The 27,215-nt window shown below is 33.2% G+C and overlaps 1 protein-coding gene across 2 annotated transcripts in view; it reads left to right on the plus strand.

The window, feature by feature from the left end:
• TUSC3 (tumor suppressor candidate 3) overlaps positions 1 to 27,215 on the plus strand; it is a 115,529-nt gene that overhangs the window by 34,661 nt on the left and 53,653 nt on the right. For both annotated transcript variants that reach the window (XM_021534976.2, XM_021535059.2), the window contains exons 2-6: positions 2,859 to 3,028; positions 10,657 to 10,774; positions 13,162 to 13,302; positions 13,894 to 14,034; positions 23,740 to 23,829. In XM_021534976.2, the coding sequence (XP_021390651.1) occupies positions 2,859 to 3,028; positions 10,657 to 10,774; positions 13,162 to 13,302; positions 13,894 to 14,034; positions 23,740 to 23,829 (660 nt within the window). The remainder of the gene's footprint in view (positions 1 to 2,858; positions 3,029 to 10,656; positions 10,775 to 13,161; positions 13,303 to 13,893; positions 14,035 to 23,739; positions 23,830 to 27,215) is intronic.

Here is a 27,215-nt window from a genome sequence, read left to right on the forward strand (position 1 = left end):
GAGCATACACTGTGAAAATATTTTGTAAATGACAAAACCAATATTGCACCTTCATCTTTTTCTAAAGAATTACCAAGTCAGAAAGGCAGTGCTGTGAATTCTAGAGATGTCAGTCCCAAGGTCTTTTCGCTTAATTATTCTGCAAAAGAAATCCTCTGAAATAAGTGTACAAAAAATTGGTAGGATATTGAAGTGCAGTCAGTTACCTAAGAGAAGTGTAGCCTATAGTAGAATGTTTTATGATGCAAACCACTCTCTGCAGTCTATTTAATAACTTTCTATTTAAAAAAGATAGATTTCTTCAGAATGCAGTGAAGCAAGTGTATACATTGTACCTGAGGTCTACACTCCTGAAATATTAGCTTGATTTTATGTAGTGTAGTACACATCTAAAGTTAGTTCTGTTACTAACTTTTTACTTGTGCATATAGGAAAAACAACAAAAAGTGATAAAATGGTTGAGAATATTATAATGAATATTGCACAAGAACTATAGAAAGGTGACGTTACACGTGGCTGAATCTAAAGGAATCAAGACTAATTTTTATTGGCAACTAGCTTCCAAGTAAAACTAGAATTGGGAATTCTCTGAAAAGATTCTTCTATATAACTGTATTTTATAGAAGCAAATTATGTGTCACTAATAGGGCTGGATTTTTTCTGTCAAGATCATGCTTTTGCTTTCATACCCTTAATGCTATTTCATGGGTTTCTTTTCTTTGAATAAGGCCTAATCTGAAAAGTATTTGTTTTTCTGTACCAAGTAGGATATTATGCATCGTTCCTCTGATAATATAAGTTATAGCTTTTTATTAGTACTCTTTGCTTTATCTTTTTGCTTGAATAATTAATGCTTTTGGATATGCTAGTTCCCATCCTTTTTAGCTCCTTGTATTTTATTGTGCCTTTACTGGCTGGAGTGCCCTGATGCAAAATGAATGAATCTTTTGAAACTAACAAAGATTTAATCCTGATACTGCTAATTGAAGGAAATGTTACAAATGTGTAAGCTTCATGTTTATGTAATTTGCTTTATGATTCTTTTTAAAGAAAAGAACTTACATAATACCTTCTTGAGGCAAAACCACCAGAAACATATATCTTTTAGAAGAAGAAAAGTTAAAGTCTTCATTGAATCATTGATATTCTCATGATAAACAGAGTTGTAATCTCTCCTTCACATTCATGATTACAAATACCAGCTAAATTCTGAGAACAGGAACAAAAACCTAAATACTTGACCCTATTTTTTTAATAGGGTCAAGTAAATGCAGATATTTCAGAACTGTTCATGAACCACACTCATCAAAGCTTCTTTTGGACTCAAGCCTTCTAATTACCTGTGCCTAAGAGGCACAGCCCCTAAGGGGCTTTGATAATTTTGAAGGTGAAAGTTCTGATGTAAAATATAATTTTTCTTTATCCTTGCAGTTCATTCCTTCCTTCCCCTCATATATCTGTCTCTGCTCTCATAGCATTACAGATTTGTTAAAATTTTACTAGATGACCTAATTTTTATATTTTATTCAGTTTTTTAAAAAACTCTCAGAATAGCCACCTTGTCTCCTTGCTCAGTTGTTCTTGCACAGTGTTTGGCTTTTACTTGTCATCTGGCTCTCTTTATTGAGAGTGTCCCTATTTCAATATGTTCTTTAAGCTAGTTCTACCCCTCCACAGTGGAGCCTGACCAATTTGTAAACCTTTTCACTAATTTATATGTATTTTAACAGAGTTTTCGCATCTTCAATTTTCTGAAGTTAGTTTCCTCTTTGTTTGGGGTGCCTTCCTCACTTTCTGTTTCTGTCTGTCTGCACTTAGCTTCTGAGTTGTAATATTCCAGTTTCCTCCACTCTTATTTTTAGTTTTCATTTGGTAAAGGCAGCTTCCAGAGGGCCAGCGAGCAGGGAGCTGAAGACTTAAAGCAAGATAGATGCATTAATCCTGATATGCTGTATGCAGCAATCCACCTAGAGCATGGTCAGTACAACCTTGCTGAACCTAAGTAACATAGGAAACGAAACACTTTCTGCTGAGCATGTGTGGAATCAGGCTTACTTGATAAAAAAATAACCAAAACCCTAAATAGATTTTCACAGGAATAATTAGATAAAGATGGCTGTCTTTTACTGTGTCTCGTAGCTTGCTTTTAAATCATTCATGTGATTGAATGCTTTCAAGCAAAAGACAATGCACAAGCAGATTTTTCTTATACAATGGTAGTTCAATCAAAATATTTTGTGCTTCTCAGTCTTGAGATCAGCTTAAAATGTTGATCTAATAATGAAATGTACCTAGATGAGTTTATATGACAGTACGGTCTTGTCTCTAGTAAAATATAAAACTTGCATGAATTTAAATTCACTATGATACATTTGTAAGAAATTATAAACATAGTAACTATTTCTCTCTCTTTGTAGTTACATTTTTCTTTCATCTTTATACTCGAGTGACTTGACAATACTCTACTGTGATTTTTACTAAATAGAATAAATACAACATCAGGCTGCGTTTTTTAAAACTTCAGTTTTTAAAACAGAAGGTAAATGATTGCTGTACTGCTAACTTCTAGTTAGGCAGTGATCATTAATCTACTGCTTTGCCTTTGGTAGCAACCTGTTTGGTTTTATTTTATGTGTTCTTTCTGTTTAAGACCACACTGAGTTACTCTTTTATATACTTAAAGTCTTGTTGACTATATGAAAATCTAAATTATGCTATTAGCTAAACTCTGCTACATACAGCTATATATAACTTCCATCTTGAGCCCATAGGAGTTTTGAGAGTGCAAAGGCAGAATATAGGTACAAAGCACTTAAATTTTAAGCTTAAACATTCCTCATGCTTGTCCTCAATTACAGAATCTTTTGGCTGAGAAAGTGGAACAGCTGATGGAGTGGAGCTCAAGGCGTTCAGTCATCCGCATGAACGGAGATAAATTCCGAAGATTTGTGAAGGCTCCACCTCGTAACTACTCTGTGATAGTGATGTTCACTGCTCTGCAGCCACAGCGGCAGTGCTCTGTTTGCAGGTAATTTATACCTTTGTGACCTTTCTCATCTTCCTTACCTCGGTTTTCAAGGGAACGTTGGCATCAATGTGCAATATACCAAGTAGGGTTGTTCTTTGCATGGGATAGATGTTCACTAAGCAGCAGGCTCATGTGCTTTGTTACAGCATCTTTTCAACCACATTTCATCTACATGTCACACTTTAGAATTCTTCCAGGTTTTGATTTTTAAATTGCTGTTGAATAAAATGTACATAGCTGAGGAAGACTTTCTCTTTAATTATCAGTTAATCTGATCTTTCCAAAGACATCTTGTGGCAAAAGTGATTCATTGCCATTTAATAATACGACACTTCACTGATTTCTTGAGTTAAGAGGTGCCCAAGGTCCTCAGGCAGATGTCTTCCCCTCTGATTTCACAGTTTTGAACAGTTCTTACATGCTAGCACATTTTTCATGAGGTCATAGATATTGGGGAATACTGTCTGTCACAGAAATTTGATGTGTTCTGGTAGCTCCATTCTGAATATGTATTAGAGTGCCTCTGGTAGTCTTCTAAGTTCAAGATCTCTCTCTGCAAGTTCTTAGTGCAATAAGTTAATCCAAAAATAACTAAGTATAGGGAAAAAGGGCCAAGGCACTGAAAGGTAGTCATACACTTAAGTACCTCACTAAATGAGAAACTGTGGTAATAAAGCCTTCTTCAGCCAAAATATGCATTAGAAATTACTGTGTTTAGCAATAAATGGGATTATTGAGCAGGGAGCTCTAAACACTATTTAAATAGGCAGCAAAATATTTTGTAGGACTATGAAAAATGTAGGTTGTATATGAGGTAATACTATTTCTTGTTTTTAAATACATTTATTTAAATTATATGTGAAGTTGGCAAATGCAGCAGTGTGTTGGATTTCTGCTGTGTTGCAATGTGACATTTACAACTGATACTTTTAACTTGGATATCTGTAATTGTCTATTTCTTAATTAGATTTTTGGGTTTTATACATTAATTTTCTCTGATTAAAGTCAGTTGGTCAGTTTTGAGGGAGAGTATGTAAATTGTCTTTCCACTTCACCCTCCATATATGAACTGTGAAGCTGAAGGATTAGGTACAGAAATTGTCTAACATTCTTTAGTGAAGATAATTTTTAGCTCAGCACTTTCTTTGCTGTTGTCTCTTCTTTATGTTGCCAGAGTTCAGCTTCAGGAGATGATACAGGAGTTGAAAGTTTACCATATTGTTTTATATCATTCCTTATTTATCCAGTGGGTAAAGCTACAGGAGATGCACCAAGTTCAGCCTTGCAAGGGTCATTTTATTTATCATTATAATGGCCATGGCAAATTCTTTCCCTGGTCTACATACAGATCTTTTGTAGGGCATGTTAAACAACATAACTATTGCTGTTACTAAGGAAGTTCATTTTTCTTGCAATTATTTACTGTACTGAAAAAGATCTTATAAAATTCATCTTAGGTAAGACCAGACTAAATCCGTTGTACAGAAGCAACTGGAAATCTTTAAGCATAAAATGAAGGAAAAATAAGCATACTACTTTCAGTTAGGTTTGCTTAAATAAATGTGAAGTTGTGATCCACTTGTTCACATGAAATAAAAGGAATTTAACGAGGTTGATCATACTGCACATAAAACCATTATCAGGAAAATGGACATTTTCAAATCAATGGTTAATTAATGGACAGGAGCATTGAAAGGATATATAGAACTGAAATGCATGCATTACTTGATTGTTAGCTATTCACTAACCACTTTGCCTAAAGGATAAATTGATTTTTTAACTTAATCTGTAATGTTCTGTGAAGATGCTCTTGTTCAAGATTTAAGTTAGCTGCTACTAGTCAAAATACTTTCAGAATAATTGCATAGAAAGAAAAAAAATCTATTTCATATTTCAAGTGAGTGTATGAAGAAGTACCTAGTCTGAAATCTTTGACTTTGAGTAACTTTGTCACAATAATGAGAACTTTTTTCCTCTCTAAAAATTGAGTGTGGTTGGTTTATGCACCACAAGATTATCCAAAAAAAAAAAAAAGTTTTCCTTTTGGTGTCTAGATTTGACACTTCTGTATTTTATCTTTCTATGATATATGTGGAAAGCTGACCAAATTTGTCTCAGACAATCTGAGGATTTTTTTCTGTGCAGCAAGGAGAATGTTACACCATCAGTCACACAAATCACATGTTTTGTGAAAGTGTATGGAAATCATATCAACTTAGTGTTAAAATGCTGCATACAAAGAAGTCTTTGGGACACTAGATATTTAGATAAAGCTTTTCTATTTAAAAAATATCCTTTCAGTCAATCCTATCTGAATCAATCTAGTCCTAACATATAACTTCTGAAAACCAGCAGCTATGTATATGTATTAGTAGAGCCCCTAGTCATGCTTCTAGAGGTTTTTTTAGAGAAATTTTGTCTTTATTCTAAAGCAGAACTCTTTCATCTACCTTTGTGGACAAATAAGTTCCAGTTTTCTGGTCTAAAAGAGAGTATTGAAAGATATCTGATCCCTTTACAACTGTGTTAGTGGTAGCATAAATGTCAGTTTTCCTGTTGTTCCAGTTATTTAAGTTCAATATGACACAGCTGTTGTTAGGAAATTAAGTAGGAATAACTGATTAAGTATTCAATGTGCTCTTGAACAGGGCTGAAATGTGTTTCTCATGGCTTAGGATGGGTTTTTTTCCATGCATGTTTGGAAATGTGTTTGATTAAACTGTTTTGGTTCCAGGAAATTAAACTTAGTTAGTTTTAATTGATTTACCTGTTACTGCTGTTCTTGGTGTATATATTCTTCAACAGTACATTGGTAGATAATGAAAGGTCCTTTGATGCATTGTGATGATGAATCAGTTTGGATGAGCAGTCAGACATAAATAGTGACTCTAAATAGTGATTCCTCAGGATGTAAGATTAGCTTCCTTTTTCCCTTTGTCCTTCAGTCTTCACTCAACCAGATAGTTTATCTCACTCACTTTATCAGTCTCACAACTGAAAAAAATTACTTATGTATAAGGAGAAAAAACCACGTTCACTCTGACAGGACTATCTTCACAGAGATGAAGGGACTGTTCCTCAGCCTGTACTTTGTATTGCATGCAACCAAATGGTAACTACTGGACTAACTTGAGTGCATTTTCAGCTGAAAATTTGCTGCCAGCTTCTGTGACTTTCATCTTATTGCATCTTAGAATCTGCTCCCTCATTTTATTATCACTACATTTTTCTAAAGTAATCAGCACCTTTTATCAACCAGAATTCAGTGAATCCCCCCTGCCTCACTTGATTATTAGTGTTTTGATTTTCACCTACAGAAGGGCTTTAGCTCAAGCCTGCTGATGCTGACTGCTCCTCTGCATCTTCCATTGTTATAATTAACTCCTTTTTTGTTTGTTGCTGCACTATCTGACCACTCCATAAACATTATATGAAATATTTTAGTTTGCTTTCTAAGCTTTGCTTCTCTTATCTGACTGGAGGAAGCAACCATCTCTTTGAATACAGGTTTATACAAGAGGTGTTTTGTTTGTTATCAAACAGTTGACATTTTTGTCTGGTTCATTTTACAAATTCATTGCTGGGTTATTTTAATTTAGAAAGGGATATCTGTGTCAGAGGAATGAGACTGGTCACATGAGCTTTTCCTCAACAGCTGAAGTCCATCAACAAAAAGATGCATATTTGTGTTGATGTTTTTCTTAGCATTCCTTGAAAAGATGAGAGCACTGTCAGAGGAAATGGAAGGAAATGCAAATACATGAGAACAGATTCCAAATACTTTTATTAACATCTACCATATCAACGAGATCTCCAAGAGGAGGTTTTTTAATTCTGAAAAAAAAAATTGTTAGTTTCCCTGCTTAAAAAAAAATCTCAGAAGATAGGTGTTTTGAAGTAGCTGATGCAAGAGTAGATCAACAGCAAAAAGAATTGTGATAGTCAAGGAGCATGATCAGAAAGAAGAAACAGGATCCAGTATCTTTTAGTTTTTTGCTAGCTGGTAAAGAGCGGAGAAAATAATTGACAGGTCTCTTCAATGTATTGAGAGGGAATTACCATTTGAACTTTTGTTCAATGAAGGAATAGGAAATTTGGAACAAGCTGTTGAAAGTTCTACAATTGCTTTTCCTGTGCACTTCAGGACCTTGATAGAAGTATTGATGAGTCCTGCTTAACAAGGCAATAATTTTATACTTGAATCATAACAGCCTCCTTATTCTTCCTGAGATCACAATTTTTTTTATTCTTTGACTTTGAAACTTCTACAAAAGAGGACCTCATAGCTTCTTTTCATCTACAGAATATTGAAAATTTCATGGGATGCTGTAAATACAATAACATAGAATTTAGCTTGCTTTCCCCTTTTATAGATATGCGTGGTTTTCATGGGTGTTTATACTCTTTGTTGCATTTAGTGAATTTTCTAGACACATGTAGATTTTTCAGTGCTTTTCATCAGGACATTATGAGTCATCCTAAACAAAATCAAATAAGCATTCTGAATTTATTGCCTTCTTGACACTGAGAAGATGTCAAAATATGCATTTAGCTCCTTGTTCCTTTAGTTTTGGGGAACACCATTCCAAATAAAAGCCAGATGTTGTATTGGAAGTAAATTGCAGCACTGATCACAGTTTACTTTAAACAGATGGATAAGAATGTGTAAGTAACTTCTGTGCCAACTGTACATTTTTAAGTATTGTACATAATGTGCTAGAAAATAATGCTTTACTGCTTTCTTTTTAAAATAATTCCATACTCTTTTATTCTTTTCCTAATATTCAGTTTGTGTTTTCCTTACTATAATGTCAGACCAATAGAATAAAATTAATCTCATTAAATATAGCTCAAGTTATACAAATCTGATTAACTGCTATAGACACACACATAATTAATCTTTTTAAATAAAACTTTTAATATTTCATGAGCACCTCTTGCATAATGGAAGAATTTCTGTAGAACATTTGCTTAGCAGCTTACTTTCCAGTATATTGAATTTTCTGAGCAAATCTAATAGTAGCATTCCCTTTTGATCTGGCCACTATTTTCTGGTAGCTGGTCAGTATTACTGTTGTTGTTGCTAGCTCCTGTGTTGCTATTATGACAAAATTCTAAAGAGGTGACTATAGCAGCAATAACATTCAAATCTTCTCCATCTATTAAAAAATCCTGTCAAGCAAATAAGCAGTGCTAACATTATATTCTGTTGAGTTCAGACCCAAGTGTAGTTCTTTGCTTTTATGCCTTTATAGATTTTCACATAATTATTCTAGTAATTTTGTATAATTAACATTACTTCCTAGAAACAAGCTGTATGAACTAATTATAGAGATAGGTAGATAAAAACTTGACAGTTGATATTGTCAAGTTGATAACTGATAATTGAAGACTGAATTTTTTCAGTCAAGTGCTTATGCTTTTTACTGTTATTTTGTCTGAAAAGGAATGAACTAGTGCTACAATAAGTTACTAACATGATTCTATCAGAAATTTATCAATTGCAAATGATACAGTGGTGTGTAGGATGATCTTCAGTTATGTGTGTATGGTAATCCTTTAACTTTGTGTTCCTGCTGCTCCTTGTTTCACTCGTTTCCAGACCCTTCAAGATCTTCTATGAGGATGCATCATAGAATTGTTTGCTATTTTCACTGTGAGGATGAAATTGTATTTTGAGTCTGTGACAAAAAATGCAGCCTTTTGCAAGATAATACTTTAAATGTCACCCATTAATTCAAAATAGTTTAAAGATGCAAAATACATGGAGATCAATGGGACCAAGAAACCTCTCAGATAGTGGGCCATAAGTGGAGTATATGAATTTCCCAGAAATACTGGGGATCACAAGTGAAAGGTAGATAAAGAAGAATGGTGGCATCAAGATGAACTGATTTTCATCTTGTTCTTATAATAAAAATGGTTCAGCTTAAATATAGCAGCTTTAACAGAAGAGTGCATTACAGATATTGCTTAAGATTTTACAGCATTCCTTTGATGTTGTCTGACTGCCCTCTTCAGGATGACAATGAATGTTAGTCTGCTTAGTGATAATATCTGTTTCTAGAAGTAACCAATCTAATGCCTAAATTGCTTCTTTTTTTTTAATTGCAAACTGCCCATTAAGTAAGAGTGTTAAATAGCAAATTTTACCAGAACAGGTGAAAGTTGAGTTTTATTGTGCTTCATGTTTTCAATTCTTTGTGGGAGTAAGAGATCAACAATTTTCATTTTAACTCTTTGCATTTTATGATTTTTTTTTAAGTATAGTACAGATTTCTTAGTACTACACAATTGTGCTGGAATTTGTATGTAATATATTTAATGTCTAAGGTTGATCTCAGATACGGAGAAATACAGGAAAGTTCTTATGATATCTGTGATCTTGTGATGCTCTTCCCCTTCTTTGCTCTCTCTTATATATGTTTAGTGCAGAGTTTCTCTTGCAGCAAACAGATTTTTGCATTTACAACTTTTAAATAGTGTTCTGCACCATGAAACACATAGAACTGTTTTTGTAGAAACACTATTTTGAGAAAAGCTGCAGAACAAATTTATACTACTTCAGTATCTTACTGTATGTGAAGATGAGTTGTCAAGTGGTAAAACACTAGTTTGGACTTTACAGTGGATTGATTAAACAATAATATGGAAATTAGCAGAGAAACCTCTCTAAATCAGAAAATACTGCAAGCATTCCTTCCTTTTGGTTTTATTTTTTTCCCTGAATTTTAGTTGGTATAGATTTGTCCTGTGGAATACCCTGTGGTTTTATGGCGCTGTGTGTTTAGCAGATGTCATTGCTAGTATTATTCTCCTGGAATTCCCTTTGTCTTTCCCTTCCTCTTAGTAAAGTCAGGACAAAGTTGTTTGTATTGGTTTGTGTTCACTTTGGGTTTTTTTTGTGGGTCTTTTTGGGGTTTGCTTTTTTTTTTTTTTTGGTGTATTGGTTGTTTTTTGTTTGTTGTTTGGCTATTTTATTTAGGAGGATATTTAGTAGCAAATCGCCTTCTAGTGCTGATAGAGAAGATTATATGTTGTACAAAATTACCACATTTAAAACTTTTATAGAAATAGCCTGGAGTTTGTCATGCTGCTTTCAAGCCTACTTTTTATTCCATTAGGATCATTTCCCCAGTGCTTCATAGTTTGGCTCTTTTTGGCTCTCCTATGGCTCTGCTGTTTTAGGAACATACTGTTTTCACAGTTGTATGTTATTTGTCCCCTAGTTGCAAAATTCCTTATGTATAGCTGTTTCTAGGAAGTATGTCGTATATGATAGTGCACTCAAGGGCCCCATAAGCATATCCTTGCATGGATCTGTTAGCAGATCTGTTTGATACTTCCAACTCAGACTAGTCCTATTTACTGAGATTTTAAATATGGAAAACATTTCTTTTTCTTAATATCATCTTAGGATTTCTCTTGTATAGCTTAACACATTTCCAGTTTTGGAGGTGACAAGTTTGAAACAGAAAGTTGCATAAGGAGCTGAAACTTTTTAGTTCATAATATGGATGTTGAGAATGATACTGCAAATGTAATTCATCTAACCATTTCAGCTGATTGTAGTATATTTTTTTAAAGTGAAGGCATATGGATATATATTTGTTTCTTTTCCTTAACAGGCAAGCTAATGAGGAATATCAAGTGCTGGCTAACTCATGGCGCTATTCATCTGCTTTTTCAAACAAACTGTTTTTCACAATAGTGGATTATGATGAAGGGGCAGATGTTTTTCAGCAGGTAAATGTTGAATACTTCAAAGCATTGTCAGTTTTTAGAACTACATGTCAATTCATCAAATAATACAATACAAGATAAATTCTGTTTGTAGGTGTGTACCCCTGCTTTGCATACAATTTCCTCCTGGTTAAAAAACAGCAGTTTCTGTGACATCAGTGAATACACACTCTACTAGTGACCATATCTAGTATTTTCCAAGTGTAGTTTAGAATATTTTTTTATTGATTGCATTATATATATATATATATATATATATATATATATATATATATATGCAACTTTTTTTCTAAGCAATTTTTAGACTGTTTTTTAGAATTAAATACATTGTAAATAACATTTCATTTAAAGACTTTCTTTATTTTCTCTTTAGGGAAAAAACCTCTTTAGTAAAAGAGTCTTTTAATTGCTTTTATGTAATACAATATTCTTCAGCTTCAGTAATATTTAGTCTGGAAATTCTTCTGGGAAAAAAGAACTGACTGTTTTACATTTTATTTGTTGACTATGAAGAGTAAAAGTTGGAGAATAGTTTAAGGTCTTCTCTGAAATTGAAAAATCAAGGAAAGCAACATCTCTTGAAAATGAATACTGACATGCTTATCTTTGATATTTTTCCACTGATTGAAGCTAAAAGTGCAGATTAGAAGGAGTGGAAAACTTTGAAGGTATCTCTATATCTTAAATTCCTTTTGGTGAAGTGTGTGACTTAAAATGTTCAGAGGAAAAGATTAATATGTCTTTTTAAAATACTTTAAAAAGTTTAAATAGTGTGTTTAATAAATATTTTTACTTCCAGTTGATATATTAGAATGTATTGTATAAAAATGGTTATTAGTGGCTTAAGATCTTACTTTAAAAAATAATTTTTTTTTTGCTATAACCATACAAGACTTTATAGCCTATAAACTATGTAGACTGGAGAGCTTTATATATGTTGTAATCTTCGTGGTTATAATAATACAAAATACTTTGTTTGATGTTACCTTAAGCCAATCAACACTTGTTAGAAGAGTCCAGTTCAACTTATTCCTTGTGTAACAGGGCACAAATTCAGTTTATTTCAAATGACATGCAATTGAAATCATGTTTACATTTAGACAAAATCAAACATAAATATGTAAGGGGTTTTTTTTAACAGACAATGTTAAGAATAAGTTACACTAATGACTATTTCAAGATGGATTTGAGGAAAATGCAGTTCTGACTTTGCATTTATGTGTGCAAAGTCATGTAATAGTGATGCCATAGCAAAAAAAAAAAACAACAAAAAAGTAATGTGATTTTGATTTTTGCAGCTTTTGCCATGTTTCTAGAGAAATGACAGAGCAGTTCCCGATCAGCTGCCTCCAAACCCTATATGATGTCTGAATGTTTATCTTATAAAATATTTTATTTAACTATTTCATAACATGTATCTTAGCCTTTCTTGAAATATTTTTTATTTCCAAATTATTTCAGTAAAGAAGAGGGATTTTTTTTTTTTTTGCTTAGATGGAAAATATTTTAATAGTTGGTAATTTGTATTGATAAATTCAGCTGTTTACTTGATTTAATATACATTTTTGCTAATGTGATGTGAACTTAATTTTTCAGGAATTAAAAAAACTTACTTCTTTATTTAAAAAGCCCCATATTGCATCGCCTTTAAATATTACCCCTGATTTTGTTTATGTTAATTTTCTTTTTTTCTAGTGCTTTATTGCATTTCTGAGATGACCTGAATACAGAGGAATTTTATATAGTGAAATTACATTTTCCCATACTACCTTACAAAGCTAAAGTCAAAATTTCAAATAGCAAATGTGTATTTAGATCTATTTGTTTATCACTTTTGAGGATTTTTTAATATACAGTGAATAGTTCCAGTGGCATCAGCACATGAATTAACAGCAACTTCTAGGGCAAGTTGCACAGTTTAAGCTAGTTATCCAGTCCTTTTTGGATTCAAAAAAACCCTAGTCACTAGTGTTTAGTCTCTTGTAGCTAAACAATGTCAAGCTACTTTGCTCCCTTAGAATTATAAGTTAATATACTTTAATAGATTGGGTTAGGTGCGGGGTCTCTGTTTTACCAATTACAGGAAAGGTCTTGGAGTGTGTGAGAACATTAAAGCATAAGATACTGTATAAGCTTGTGAGGGAAACATTCTAAATAATTAAACAACCTGAAGAATCTACTGTAAGGAATATTGCGAGGACTCTTTTTGGAGGATATGAGAATATATGAGAATATTTCAAAAAATGTAATGTATGGAGGAAAGTGACTTTTTAATGCTAATTAGATTTATGTTATTGAGGCTATTGTGATGTTATATTTTGAGGATAAGGTTGCTCATTTTTTCCTGTAAGGTTACTCATTTTTTCCTGCTGTTTTTCCTGGTTTTGTAGCTGAATATGAACTCTGCTCCGACTTTCATGCATTTTCCTCCAAAGGGTAAACCCAAGAGAGCTGACACATTTGACCTGCAGAGAATCGGATTTGCAGCTGAACAGCTAGCTAAATGGATAGCTGACAGAACAGATGTTCATGTAAGTCTTTCAGCAATTTTAAAAGTTGAAGGTAAATGTATCTTTGTGGTTTGAGACAGGTTGATGATAAATTCCATCTTTCCTTAATAACTTTCTTTGTCAAGTGAGGGTTCTACAACACATTAAAAAAATAACATTTTTGGTACTTGTGAGAGCTTCTGCAGATTATATTCCATTCTTGCTTTGTTATAGCCTAAGTCTAAATAAAAACAGTAAATATTAGATAAAATATAATATAGGTAAAATATAATATAATAAATAAAAGCAGTAATAATTAGCTGTTAATAATTAAAATGTGCTTTACAAAATTCCATACAAAACACTTAGATTTGAAGGTAGCTGCTTTTAGTTCAGACATAGCCTGCAAATCTGTTGAAGAAATAATGTTTCAGAGTTGCACAGTTCCAAATTAAACGTGAACATTGTTCATAGTATGTGCTCATTAAAGAAAGAATTATTTTTTCTTATTAAATTATATTTCAGAGTCTTGCTGACTCTGAAACCAGATTTCAAGTGCTTTATTATGTTTACATGGAAGATCATCTGTATGTAAACATTTATTACAATCTGTATTTGCATTTTTCTTTCCAGATTAGAGTGTTCAGGCCTCCTAACTATTCTGGTACAATTGCACTGGCTCTTTTGGTATCTCTTGTTGGTGGCTTGTTATATCTGCGAAGAAATAATCTGGAGTTCATCTATAACAAAACTGGCTGGGCCATGGCAGCTCTGGTATGCAGATTTTCCTTATATGCTTTTTATTAATTTCTTATCTTAGCATATATCTGTTCATTATATGCAGGGTAGCTTAAAAACCATTGCATTAGTACATTGTTCAGAATGGTACTGTCAGAGAATGATTTATAATCCAGATTTTAGGTCTAGTTCTCATAAGAAGTGAGTATTAGTTACTATGAGCGACTCACTGAATATTAGCAAATTCTCTGACAGCTGCAGTTTTTTCTTTGAACTTTAGTATGAAAATATTTCCAATAATTGATACTGATGTTTATGGCTATGGTTCAACTTGCCTTTTTTGGATAAAATCCAAAATGTTGATCAATTGGTTTAGCATAGATATTCACTTTAGAGTAATGAAAGGTTGAGAAAAAACAAAGGCTTTTATGTTTCTAAGGCAGTGATAAAAGATCTGAGAAACAAAGAAAAAGAGGAAATTGTTTCTAAAACTGGTTTTGATAGTACTGACCTTAACGTTCTACTATTAACCTAAATGCGAATAGGATGATCTTAGTGTTAGCTCTGAGGAAAGACTAGATCTAGCCAAGTCTGTTTGAAATATTAGTCAGCTAAATCCTCAAAACCATAAATAATGAATGAAGCTTGATTTTGCTTAATAGTGTGTGGCACTGTGTTTATTTACATGGTGGTTTTCGAGTACCTGAGTAGACTGATGAAAAATGTGGGATGTGCAATTTAGCTGTCTCAGTTTTAAACAGGAAACAGTATCCAGGGATGGTAGATGTTGTATAAACAAGCACTCATTTCTCTGACATCATTGTGACCAAGAGAAAAGGAAAAATCTGAGGAGAGGCATCAAAGATTTAATTTTCAGGGACGTGGCATCAGAAGCATGGGTTTCAATGGTAGACTAGTGTCTGTAATTATTGAATCCAGTCCCATATTTTACTGCACTAGTAGTTATATCAATGGAGAACACTACTTTTTAGAAAGGCATCCATGTGTTTTTTGCAATATAAGCAAATCTTGTATTCTTTTGCCATTTAAATGATTATTTATTCTTGTGATCATTTTAAAGACTTTTCCTCAACTTGTATCAATATGAATTAACCTTTCTTGAAAGGACATGGCTAGAATTGTAGCTGGAATATGAGTTTGGTTTGTACATCAGCATTCATGTTTTATTTCTCATCTAGACTCCTTTTCCCAAGAAGGCTTGCACCAGGTGGTCTTTTGAGGTCTCTTTCAACCTGGGGTCTTTTATAGTTCTGTGTGTTTTAGTTGTGCTAGACTTAGGTTATCCTAAAACCGGTTTTTCCTTTTCAATATTGTATTACTGGTTTGCTATTCTGCTCTGATTCAACAATGTGAGAAGATATCTTCTTTTTGTGGTACTGTCACCTGATGAGTCTTTGGCAGACTTTGTCTCATAAAGGTCAAAGATAAAATTACCTAGTATCTGGTGGGAACTAATTTTTATGTCTAGATTATTAGTAAGATCTTAAGGAAAACTCTTTGTTCAGAATTATTTAATATTTGGCATTAATCTTGAATAATGGCTACTGATAATAATACTGTTTTCTCTCATGTGCTGTCATAGCTTTTCCTACTAGTGTAGGAAAACATCTTTATTCAAGCAGTTTGTTAATCTACACCATATATTAAGGGAGGAATACAGAACAAGTTTTCAAATAAACCACCCCTAAGACTAAATTTCAAGTAGAATGAATTTCCCTTTTGATCTAGAGAACCAGGATCAGAATGTCTTCCTCTGTTCTAGGATGTCATTTGGAATATCCTGAGATCTAGCACAGATTGTTGACATGTCTCTCCCAAAGTCTTTCTTATTTAATTCCATATATTTTTCTAGGTTACCATTATTTTTCAATGATAATACTTTCTAAAGATGCTCTACCACCAGTTAATCTCACATTTGATATGTATCAGTCTAAATTTTTTTTTATTTCTAATCTTTAGCAACAACCTGACTAAAACAATAATTATGACATGAAAATCAATACTTGTGTCAAAAAATTAAATAAAGATATGTAATCAGAGGTATTTCCTTTGTTTATCCTTAAACTCTCTTAGTAGACAGAAATTTAATCTCAAATTCATACCTCAGATTTTTCAGATTAAAAGTTTGTTTCAATGTTTTGTGGAATTGTTGGTTTTGTCTTACAGAGGTTAAAAATGTGTTCTTGAAATCATAGAATCATTATACTACAAACTGTAATAAATAGTTGAAGATGTAATTAAATTGAGAAAAGGAATGCATCAATTTTTTTTAGAATGTTTGCTGTTTTTTTTAGCAGAAGATCAAGAGTTTCCATCTGAACATGACTGTTAATTTCTGTGTAGAAAACCTATAATGACAGTCAGCTGTACTCCTGAGGACAGATACAAATGCAATCAAAGATTTTAAGAAATGTATTCATGTCATTCAGTAATTGCTATCCTGCCAATTGTAAAGACAAGCAAGTAACTAAAAAGGCATTAATGCCCTATATTGTTGCTAATACTTTTTCCTGTAAAATTCTGTTTACTTTAAAAATTAATAGCACTTAAAGGATGTTTTAGGATGTGGTCTTATATCTGAAAGTATGTTGTAATTAATCATGGCATTGAGCCAGTGCTTTACTATTTTAATTGTTATTCTTCTGACTTCACAATGTAATAAAAGCCCCATATCCTGTAAAATGCTGGTTTAGCAAAGATCATACATTCACCAGAAGTCTTTTTGGACTTCAGACCTGCACAGGCATACAGGTTATTTTTGTAACTTCTTTTTGGTGGAATCAGAAGGAACTCCAGATTGCAGACAGATGACTTCAGTTAATGACTAAAATTTGTTGTGATTCATAGAAGAAAATGGGCACTCACTAATATTATATTAATATATAAGGTAATAATGTATTCAGAATTGTATAGTTATGATTCTCTTACATAGTGCTTTTTTCTACCAGTAAACTTAGAGCTTTTTTTTTTTTTGATAAAAGCTCGTTAAAAGGAAAAATTGAGAAGATGGTGTCTAGTTAAGGAGGGAAAGTAATGCTTAGGAAAATGGTTGTTTTGAAGGGTATAAATAAGTAATAAATATTTAATTCTAAATAATTTTGTTCTTCATGATTTTTTTTTTTTTTTGAACTTTCAAAACCAAATTAAACATAGAAATTCAGCAAGATGTTTAAAAAATACAGAACACAAAGCCCTCATTTTCAGCAGAAGTATTGACAATTATTATGTTCCTTACGGGCAGTTTTTTCAGATACTATAGAGCTGAGAAAGCACAAAAACACTTTTCTAAAAGCTTTAGGTTTAGGGTTTAAATGCTTTTTGGATGTACTGCTAGGTAGCTAGTTTATAAAGCATACTGAAAATATTTTTTTTTAATTTCAAATGAAACCTTTTTATAGAGATTGTCATTCAGTGACTGAAAACTGTATCATTGCAAACAGAGGACTCTTGTTTTCTTGTTTTGTTAGAGCTTCTCAGTTCGCTCTGAACATTTTTATGTTCCCTATTCTTAAAAAAAGAAAAAATAAAAGTTGGTTACTTTTTAAAAGAAACATGGATGGTGTCACTCTGCCTGATGGAATGATCTGTTGCTAAAAAGTAGACGAAAATTCTCAGCATAAAGAGTCTGTGCTGTTTTGACAGGGGATCCCAGAAATGTTTATTTGATAACTTACTTCATTGATAGAAAAATGTTCTGTCTCATAGACAATATTTCCAGTACTGTTTCAGAAAATTATTTAGGAATACAATTTTTAATTATGCAGCCAATAGTTTTGATAGACTTGCAGAAGCAAGACCACAGGTTTCATCCCACATGTTGTTTCCAATGCCAGCTCACACAAGACCACATCAAATTGGTTTTGCCCCTCAGCATTAGATTGCACCACAGCAATATTTGTGGTTTCATCCCTTCATTGAAGTACTGCAGGCTCTGGTAGGATCTTGTATGCCTTAGGCATTTTCACTTGCATCGTTACCCAGAAGACTTTTAGGATGGCAAACCAGGATGACTGAGTCTCAGTACATAGTATCCTAAAAGATGTCTTTTGAAATCACATGTAAAATTTATCCCCTAGATTATTTTAGGCTTTAATTCAAATTCTGCTATTCATCTATGGATATTTTCCCTCTGAAATGCCAACACAAAGATGACAAAGGACTTCAGTCCTTAGATATTTGAAGACTCCTGTCCTTTTATGCTGGTAACAAGAAGCAATTAAGACTCTTCAGGACTCTACATTTCTTAAGCAGAGAGAAGAAAAGGTCAGATGGTATAAACTAGGCAAGGTTCTAGCAGTTTAGGTAAGGAATTGCTTCATTTTAGACAAAAGTATGTGTGCTGAGAGTTTCTGTTCTGTTGGCTAGACTGTTTTTTGATAGCATTTCTTTACAAAGCTGTTGTTTCCTGCATGTAATTTTCAGGTTTAATTTATGCATATATTTCAGATTTGCCGATATACCTGTGGAATCAGGGAAGACAAAGTCTGTGCTGAGGTTAGAAGGCAGCTGCTTAGGATTTAACTCTCTTGGGCTAAATATAACAGGTCACTTGAATGAGGAGACAATGTGTTTACTGTTCTCATAACAGTTAATGGGTATGAGAAATACACTCCCCAGTACTTACACCACATAGTACATTCATCAGCAGTTATTGGTCTAAAGGAGCTTGGAGAGTCTTATGGCTACTAGTGACTTTTTCACCCCTTTCTGGAAATGAGGATAAAAAATTAATGAGCTTTATTCAAAGATAAACAGAAAAACTAAGGTTTCTGTGTGACTAGGTAGGCATCCAAAAGAACATCAATAAATTCTGATTGTTAATTTCCTTTTCTTCCTGTAGTTAGTGGTTTTAGAGATGCACGTTTAAAGATACAGAAATCCATTCTCTTTGCTTCTGCATTGTACTCTGTACTTTAATTGTATATCTCTTAATGGAGAGTCTGATAAGTGATGGATTTAGAAAAAGAGTACAGATCTCATAGCATGAGAGCCTTGATTGAGTGCAAAAGCAAAGTTAAACTGGATAAGAAAGGATTGCATTTCTTTAAAACAGTATTCTGAAATGGTTTGAATTTACATATACAGAACAATATAGAAATAAAGTGTAGAACAAGCTGTCATGTGTCAACATTTTATTGAACTTATGCTTGAATTTAACTATATCCATAAATGAATCTAAAATTTCATTATTTTTCTTACATTACAACATTTTCCATGGTCTTGGGTCTAAGCTTGCAAAGAAATCTAATTATTGGTATTATATACAATCTGCTAATAGGAAGCTTCTCTTCAAAACGCATACTAAATGACTCTTTAAGTCTCCAGTAGTTTTGTTTAATGAACTAGCAGACAGTGTTAAACAAAACTTAGGCCTTTGAGAAGGGGATGTATAAAACCCAAATAAATAATTTGCAAAGTTTTCAAGACCAAAAACAGTTGAGAAATTTTGCTTATGTACCTGTGAAAGTTGTGTCTTGCTTGCAATTCAGTGGTCTCTGGGACTCTTGGTGCTTTTATCTGTTCTTAGAAACCTTGTGATTTACACACAAATGTGCCATGGGTGAGCTTAAAGTAGTCAACCCCTTGGTGAAACTAAGGATAGAAGCCATCAAGGAAGCATCAGTTGTAATTCGTTAACAAGGTCCTGCAGCAGATCCATCTACACATGGAGTGTACTCACCTAGAACACCAGTGTTTGGCTACAGAATCAAATACTCTGTCTGCTTGCTTTTATTATTTAGTTGCAAAATAAGCTACCTAAATCTAGAAGCTGTTAAAATAGCTTAAGTCCTGAAAAAAAAAAAAAAAACCAACTGAATTCCATTGATAAATCAGGTGGCATTCAGCAGTTAGTATTGTTCTTGGAGTCTGACAGTAAGAAAGAAGGAGCAGATGGAGGAAAGGTGTGTCTCTGTAGTATTCCTCTGTAGAAATGCTGAAATACAGACTTTACTGTGGAAAAGTGGCATTGTGATCAGAGAGTGCTTAACTTGAATTTTCTCCTTTACTCCTCTTTTCATCCTTTGAACTTTGACAAGATCCAATAAAACTGCAGAAAGGCGCCACTTCTCTGCATATGAAAGTAAATATGAACAAGCCGGTAATTTGTAGGACTTAATTTGGCAAAGTTTCTAACTGGGAAAAATCAACTCACAGTAATGGTTAGTGTGGAAACTTTTGGATCCCAAAGTATAGGATCCTATGGAAACTATGCCATTTGGAATGTTTCACTGTGTATCAGCAGGAATTACAGATGCATGCATCTGTTCTACAAATAATGGTGTGTATTTTACAAACAATAGAAGTCTGTAGTTTCCAATGTTTTTTTTTTTTATACAGATGATTGTAATTGGAGAATATAGAGCACAGCAAAATGAGCTCCAATGTCAAACACTGTATGTAGCATACTAAATTCTTGCATAAGGAATATGATGAAAATGCTCTGTTCTTAGGATACTTAAAATAGATGAAGATTGGAAAAGGACAAGGGAGAACCTGGAAAATGTATTTTGGCTGCTGAAAAAGTTTGTGGAAAAACACCATAAAAAGGAACATGATGGAAGGAAATCATTGCAGATTCAGTGTGTTGTAGACCAAATAAGTTTTTTTTGGTCACAAACAGTCTGAACTGAAAGAACATGAAAGATGCCTTCAGGTTAAATAACTGTATTGTTGAAGTGTTGCTTTTCAGTTATGTTTATACTTGACATTTTCTTCTCCCCACTAGTGCATCTCCTAGTTACTTTTTTTGCTAGATATTATACTGTCTCTCAGTGTGGTATTTAAAGCATGAAAGATCTTCAGTAATTTGGGAGATTTATAATTTATAAAATATATTACTATATATAAAATGGGGTAGAGTCTTTTTGATCTTTCCATACAGAAGCAGATTTGGCCCTAGAGATTACAAATTACAAACAGCAATTAAAAAATGAGAAAAATTATTTCTTATGGAGAACACACTTTTAGAGAGGCACAGTTTGTGTACTCTCTTCATCTGTTATGAAAATTCAATGCTTGAATTTTCAGCTAATTTTTTTCCTTTCTAAATATCTTTCACTTCACTTTTGATACCCATATTTTAAATTTCTAGTTTTGTGCTTTTGCATAAGCTATAATCACCAAAATTGCAATATAAATTTCTATGCTAAAACAATCTGCAAGGTATAGAAATAACTATGCCACTCTTCTTCCAATAATGTCGCTGTATACTCTTTTCATGTTGTTGCATATTATTAATTAAAACAAAATCCATTTGTTAGCAATCACTACCAGTATGTCTTCATCTGCCCTGTTAGTTATTATGCTGTTACATTCTTAATCCTGTAAAAAGCAAAATGAAACACATTTTATATTAAAAATAAGAACCTTTTCATATTGTAATTAAAATCGTAGCACTACAGCAAAGAAGTAATTAAGCCGTATTTGAAAATGTATCTTCTCTTTCTATTGCAAGAGAAGTTTCATTGACACCACAAGTAAATCATTCTGCATGCATTTCTTGGTATCTTTGCCTTTCTCTTATGTCATGGTTACTCTTCCACTGCTTCTCTCTAGATCTGCAGATCATTCTTTTGCTTTGGGGTGATGTGGTATTATGGTGAGCTGTCAGTATTCCATGGTCTTTGCTGGAAGGGGTATGATGCTGCTGCTTTCTTCCTCCTTGGCTTAGGGTCCACTTTGGGCTATTTTCACTTTTCGCTTCTTGACTTATCTGTAACAAAATTTCACATCAGAATTTACAGGGTCAATTGAGGTGATCTTAAATATGTTGGGTGCTTGTCCTTTGTTTTCTTTATTAGCACTAAAACGGTTTTCTACAAGCTCCCATGTCTGTGTTTCTTGATTCACTATTCTACTATTTATAGGCTTGGGATCTCCAGTGTAATCCTGTGCATCATTTCTTGTCATTCCATACTGACACATTGTAACCTATGTTTACACTTTGCCTGCCTCTGCTGTCATCACTACTGTAATACATCAATATGTTGGTACTATCTATTTCATCCTAAAGAGAATAAAGGGGAAAAAATAATATGCCAATTTAATGTAAACTAGGTATGGTCACCTGATCTTAGAGAAAACTGCTGTTTTAGCTAAATAGGTAAACCCTTCCTCTCCAACAACTACCAAACAGCAACAGCAAAAAAAAAGACCCAAAAAAACAACCAAACAAAAAAACCACCCAAACGCCACATGAAAAGAAAACCCAAAGCCAGGAAAGCCAAGACAGATTTAAATAAAGTTTGACCAGATTCCCTATGAAGGCCTTGTTGATATTTCTAGAGGTAGCAATGGTGCATTTACAGGGATACAGAGCTACACTAGCTTATATTCACTTCGCAAACTTGTTACTAAACCTTCTTCAACAAAAACACTCTAAAAGGTTTTAGTAAACCCTGGTTTAGTTAGTCACTATGGTGTCACTGCAGACCCCCAGCTGGGTAGTAATTAGCATTGACTCCATGATTGCAGAAGGCTGATCAATTGCTTTATTATATCATCCTATCCTATATTATACTATACTTATTGAGAAACTCAACAACCCTTCTAGTCAGTCCAATACAGCTTTGACCTAATTGGTCAATCAGCCCAAACACCATCCAGTGTCCAATTAAGAAATCATCCTTTGGTAAACAAACCTCCATGACACATTCCACATGTGCACAACAGCAGGTGCAACAAATGGAGATAAGATTTGTTTCTCATTCTCTTCTCTGATCTTCTGACAGCCTTCCCAGGGAAAATGCCTGGGAAAGTCTGTGCCTGCTCTCTGTGGCCAGAGAACTGCTGCCACACTATGGTACAAATTTTTACATCCATGATTCATCTGCCGTTATGGCATGATCCATCTGCCATATCTTCATGACTTTCTTATGCTATTTGAAATATTGATGTACAGTAAAAATTAGCATGTACTGTGCTTAAAAATGTAGCTTTTGTAAAGATTATCTGCACTGATAAAACAGAAGACATATTTGGATGATACATGTTTCCTATTTCTCTCACTTGATAATCCAAAATACTATACTTTCTCTTTAAAATAGTCTTAATGACTCTTGGTATGACTGCTGTTTGTCATGTGTATTCCACAGTATGATCTTCTACAAGCATTAAGGTCTGTTTCTACAGTTGTCACATATCCTAACCTAGCCTCACACTTTTTTTCTGTTGGGAATTTTCAACCTTTCCAGCAAATCAACCATTGCTGTTTGTCATAGCTAAAATTAATCTCAGTCATATAGGACACATCATAAGAATTTCATAAAATAGGACAGATTTTTTTTTAATATCTAGATTTTTTCTATTACTTCATGCATAATTTCAGACACATAAAAACAGAAAGGTAAGATAAATATTAGTATAAGATTTAGAGGCAGAAATATTTTCATGGAAGGTTGTATAAATTTGAGTTTCCAGAACATTTGCAATAAATGCCTTCTACTGCTGCAAATACTTGTTTTCATGTAGATATGGTGCATAAATTTAGGATTATTTCAAGTGAAATTTGGAAAATCTAACTTGAGCTAGCTCATTTTCAGAATGGTAGAAATCATGAAGAATTTTATGAATCTGAAGATACTATCTTAAAATACAAATAGAGGTAGATACTGTGTCTGGTTAGTGAAAAAATATTAGCAAGATTAAGCAGCAGAATGTTTTTCTGTTCAGTCATTCACAGTAAATCAATGAATATATTGTTGTTCTATCTTTTTCTAGTGTGTTGTGTTTGCTATGACATCTGGTCAGATGTGGAATCACATCCGTGGACCACCATATGCACATAAAAATCCTCAGAATGGACAAGTGGTGAGTTTATAATTTTATTTTGAGGGGAAAGGATGTCTAGACAGTCACTTGCTACAGTGTGCCTACAATTGTGAATAATTGCATGTCTATAGGTCTGTATTAAAGTCTGTGAGAGTCTTAAACTAGTTGCAAGCAGAGTCTGTTTTGGAATTTCAGATCTTTAGAAGGTGCCACCATCTCTGATTTGAGCAATGAAATGAGTGGTTGTGTTCTAATTTCTCTCCCTGCATCTCCTAGCTGTAGTGAATGTGTTAGAAATTGCTCCATACCACACAATTCCCACTACCCAAAGATAAATGTAGATGTTGTGTTATTCTGTAGGGATGTGCTTCCTCACACAGTAGAAAAAAAGCGTTTTGCTTCTCCTTTTAGGCTACACAAACTTTTTTTTTACACAAACCTTTGAGGTTTGTAACCTCTTACCTACCTCTTCCAATCATTTTAGCTAGAGAAGGAGATGCTGAGTATGTTCATGTGCTTTATACCATTTTCCATCATGTCTGTAACTCTTCCACTAACTTATAAAGTATGCTTTTTCCTGTATCTCTGTTCTCCTTCAATTTAAACTCTTTATCAGCTTTACTAAGTAGTTACCATTGACTCCTGCCAAAATTACTTTGATATCCTGTTATTGCTGCCTTTAAAGGATTACCTTATTTTCTTCTTCCTGCTTACAAGTTAATAAATGTTCATCAGATCTCAGAAGAATAAACTCTCTTTGCCTATTAGGAAAGTAAAAATTACTTTGGCTAGTTCCTAATCACTCCTTGTTGTTTATGACTTTTAAAGCAATTTCTTGAGATGGAATCTACAAAACATACAATGACCAGGAAGCTACATTTTTTATAACTTACAGTCCATTGAGTTTTGTCCATCACTGGTTAAAGGAAACTGTATTACATCTTAAAGAAAATAATTATTTTAAGCTCTCTTTGTGTCATATCTTAATTGGAGTAGCAAAAAATGATGGTTTGAAATTAATTACTGATCTGTGTTTTATCAGGAATGAAACAGAATATGGATGTCATAATAGAACAGGATTTCATCTGTGAACTTTGTTTTTCAGATAATGCATAAATAACCTCAATAAAATGCTGTTTATGAAAATTTGGAATTTTTCATTACTGCCTTGCAGTATTAAATTTATTACACTTTTCAATGGAGTGACACAAAGAAGAAATATTGTCTACCGAAAGCACTGTTTGTGACAAATTAGTTTGTACCTTATCCAGTTTTACACACATTGCCTATCTTAAAGCCTGTTTTGGAAGTATACCATACATTTAATAATTCTGAAATATTCCTGAATTTGTGCTGACTTGGCTACATTTTCAGAGTGTGAACTTGTATCCTGAATGTCTGAAGTGCTACTACTTTGGCAATGTTAGTACACACATCTAAGTAATGGAAATAATGGTAAAGATGGTTTTAAAATCTAGATAATAATCAATTGTACTGGTCAACATACATTCTTTACTGGCTTTTATGCATTTTATGACTTCAGGTAAGTTTTTTGTACCTCTGATTCACCTGTCTCTCCTTGTTCATATGTATCAGTGCTCTGACTGCTTTGTATGTCGCAGTAAGTAAAACCAGTTCGATTCTAAGAATTAAAAGAATAAATGAAAGATTACCAAGATCCTACTTTAATTAATCTATCACTGACCAGTATAATTGTCATTTAAAACTCTAACTTCAGAAGTGTTAGAAGCTTAATAAGTAGGCTATAAATATTTTCCTATTTTACATTGTGGTTTGGTTCTTTTCCCCTTCAAATAACACTTGAACATTTTCCTGTTTCATTTTTCTAATACTTATCTGTGTTTCTGTAAATTTGAAGTAATAAATGTGCTTGTCTAACCTTCTGTGAGATTTATTCAACCATGATAATTCTCTGTAATACTTTGTGAATTGTCAGCAGCTGCTGTCTTTACATCTAGATGAAATTTAACTCATCACTTTCTTTGCAATGTCTAGCATTTAGTAACAATTCCAAATTTGCCTGCCAATTTTTTGCAATTACTTGTATTTAGTACTCTGAAACTTTATTGACAGTCTTACCATGGAAATTTCTGGTTTTAAGAGGGTGCAAAAATAGCTCATTAAGCTTAATAGTTTGATTATTAGGTTCAAAATTATGGATTCTTAGTTTTTCTTATTTCATATAAGTTAGTGGTTCAGTTCTATACTAGCCAACACACTTTGAAAATGGCAATACTCTGTCTTCATAAACTGTTCTTTGCCTCCAATATCTCCTATTATATGCTTTGTTCTTGCTGTAATTTTAGATGGCATTTAATTTGTTATTAAATTCCTGGGGGTCTTTCAAAAGATGAAAGGACATCTATTTCCTTTGCTTAAACAACACTGCTTACTCTTGCCAGCATCTTGTGCGTCTAACATCACCAGTTCTTAAAACTTGGCTTTTGCATTGTGTTTGTGACTACCTAAGCTACTTTAACTACATGACTGTACTCTTTGAAGCTTTGAAACCATATTTTTATATTTCTGTGTGGTCTCTTCTATAAAGCTGAAGGTCTCTATTATTGCAGTTGTTGCAGGTAGTTCCTTTATTCCCTACTGCTATCAACTAAATTCAGGTTTTGGGTCCACATGGAAGAGCATCCATTTTTATGTAGAAAGCTGAATCAGACAGTAACATTGTTTTCTAATTCATTTTTGGTTTAAGTTCATAAAACTGTGCTAGTCTTCTATCTTGACACGTACTTTGTTTCTGTTTTATTTCTAGAGTTCTCCATCTTTTTGCCAAACTATTTTGTTAGGATTGGGCCCTTACTGAATGTGTGTTGCTAAAATCTGAACCTGTTTTACTGGGGCTGAGAGTGACAATTAAACATTCTGTTGGTGTCTGTATATGAAGTCTCGTGAGACTTCTGATTTTTATTCAGAGCTTGATCTGTATAGAGCTGATGGTGAGAGAAGCAGAAATGGAGAAAGCAATTATATGGGTTTGAGCCTTCTGTAGAGGTAGCTCTGCTGCTATTTAATTTACCTAATAGCAAATAATTCTCAGTAGATTTTCATTAACTTTTAAATAAATAGCAGCAATGGCTAAGAGAGCATTTCTGTATATCTGACCATGAGTTAGCTGCCTTTTTTTTATTATCATTATTATGCACACAAATTGTACAAATTTTATTGTAGAATGTGATCAATATTGCATCTTTTAAATGGTTGGAAAGTTGCTCTAAATGAGACCAGGGAAAAGGGCAAGCTTGATCTAAAATGCTGAATTAGCATGGCTTTCAAAGCTTGTAATTTTCTTGCCTTCTCTTGAAAGAAAGTATTAGGAGTGAGAAAAGTTTTTGTGTGAAGAGGAAACTATGGCATTTTATTACCAGATATTAGGTGGTTTTCCTGTGTAA

Source organism: Lonchura striata, chromosome 4 (genome assembly GCF_050655825.1).
Source record: "Lonchura striata isolate lonStrDom1 chromosome 4, ASM5065582v1, whole genome shotgun sequence".
Taxonomy (NCBI): Eukaryota; Metazoa; Chordata; class Aves; order Passeriformes; family Estrildidae; genus Lonchura; species Lonchura striata.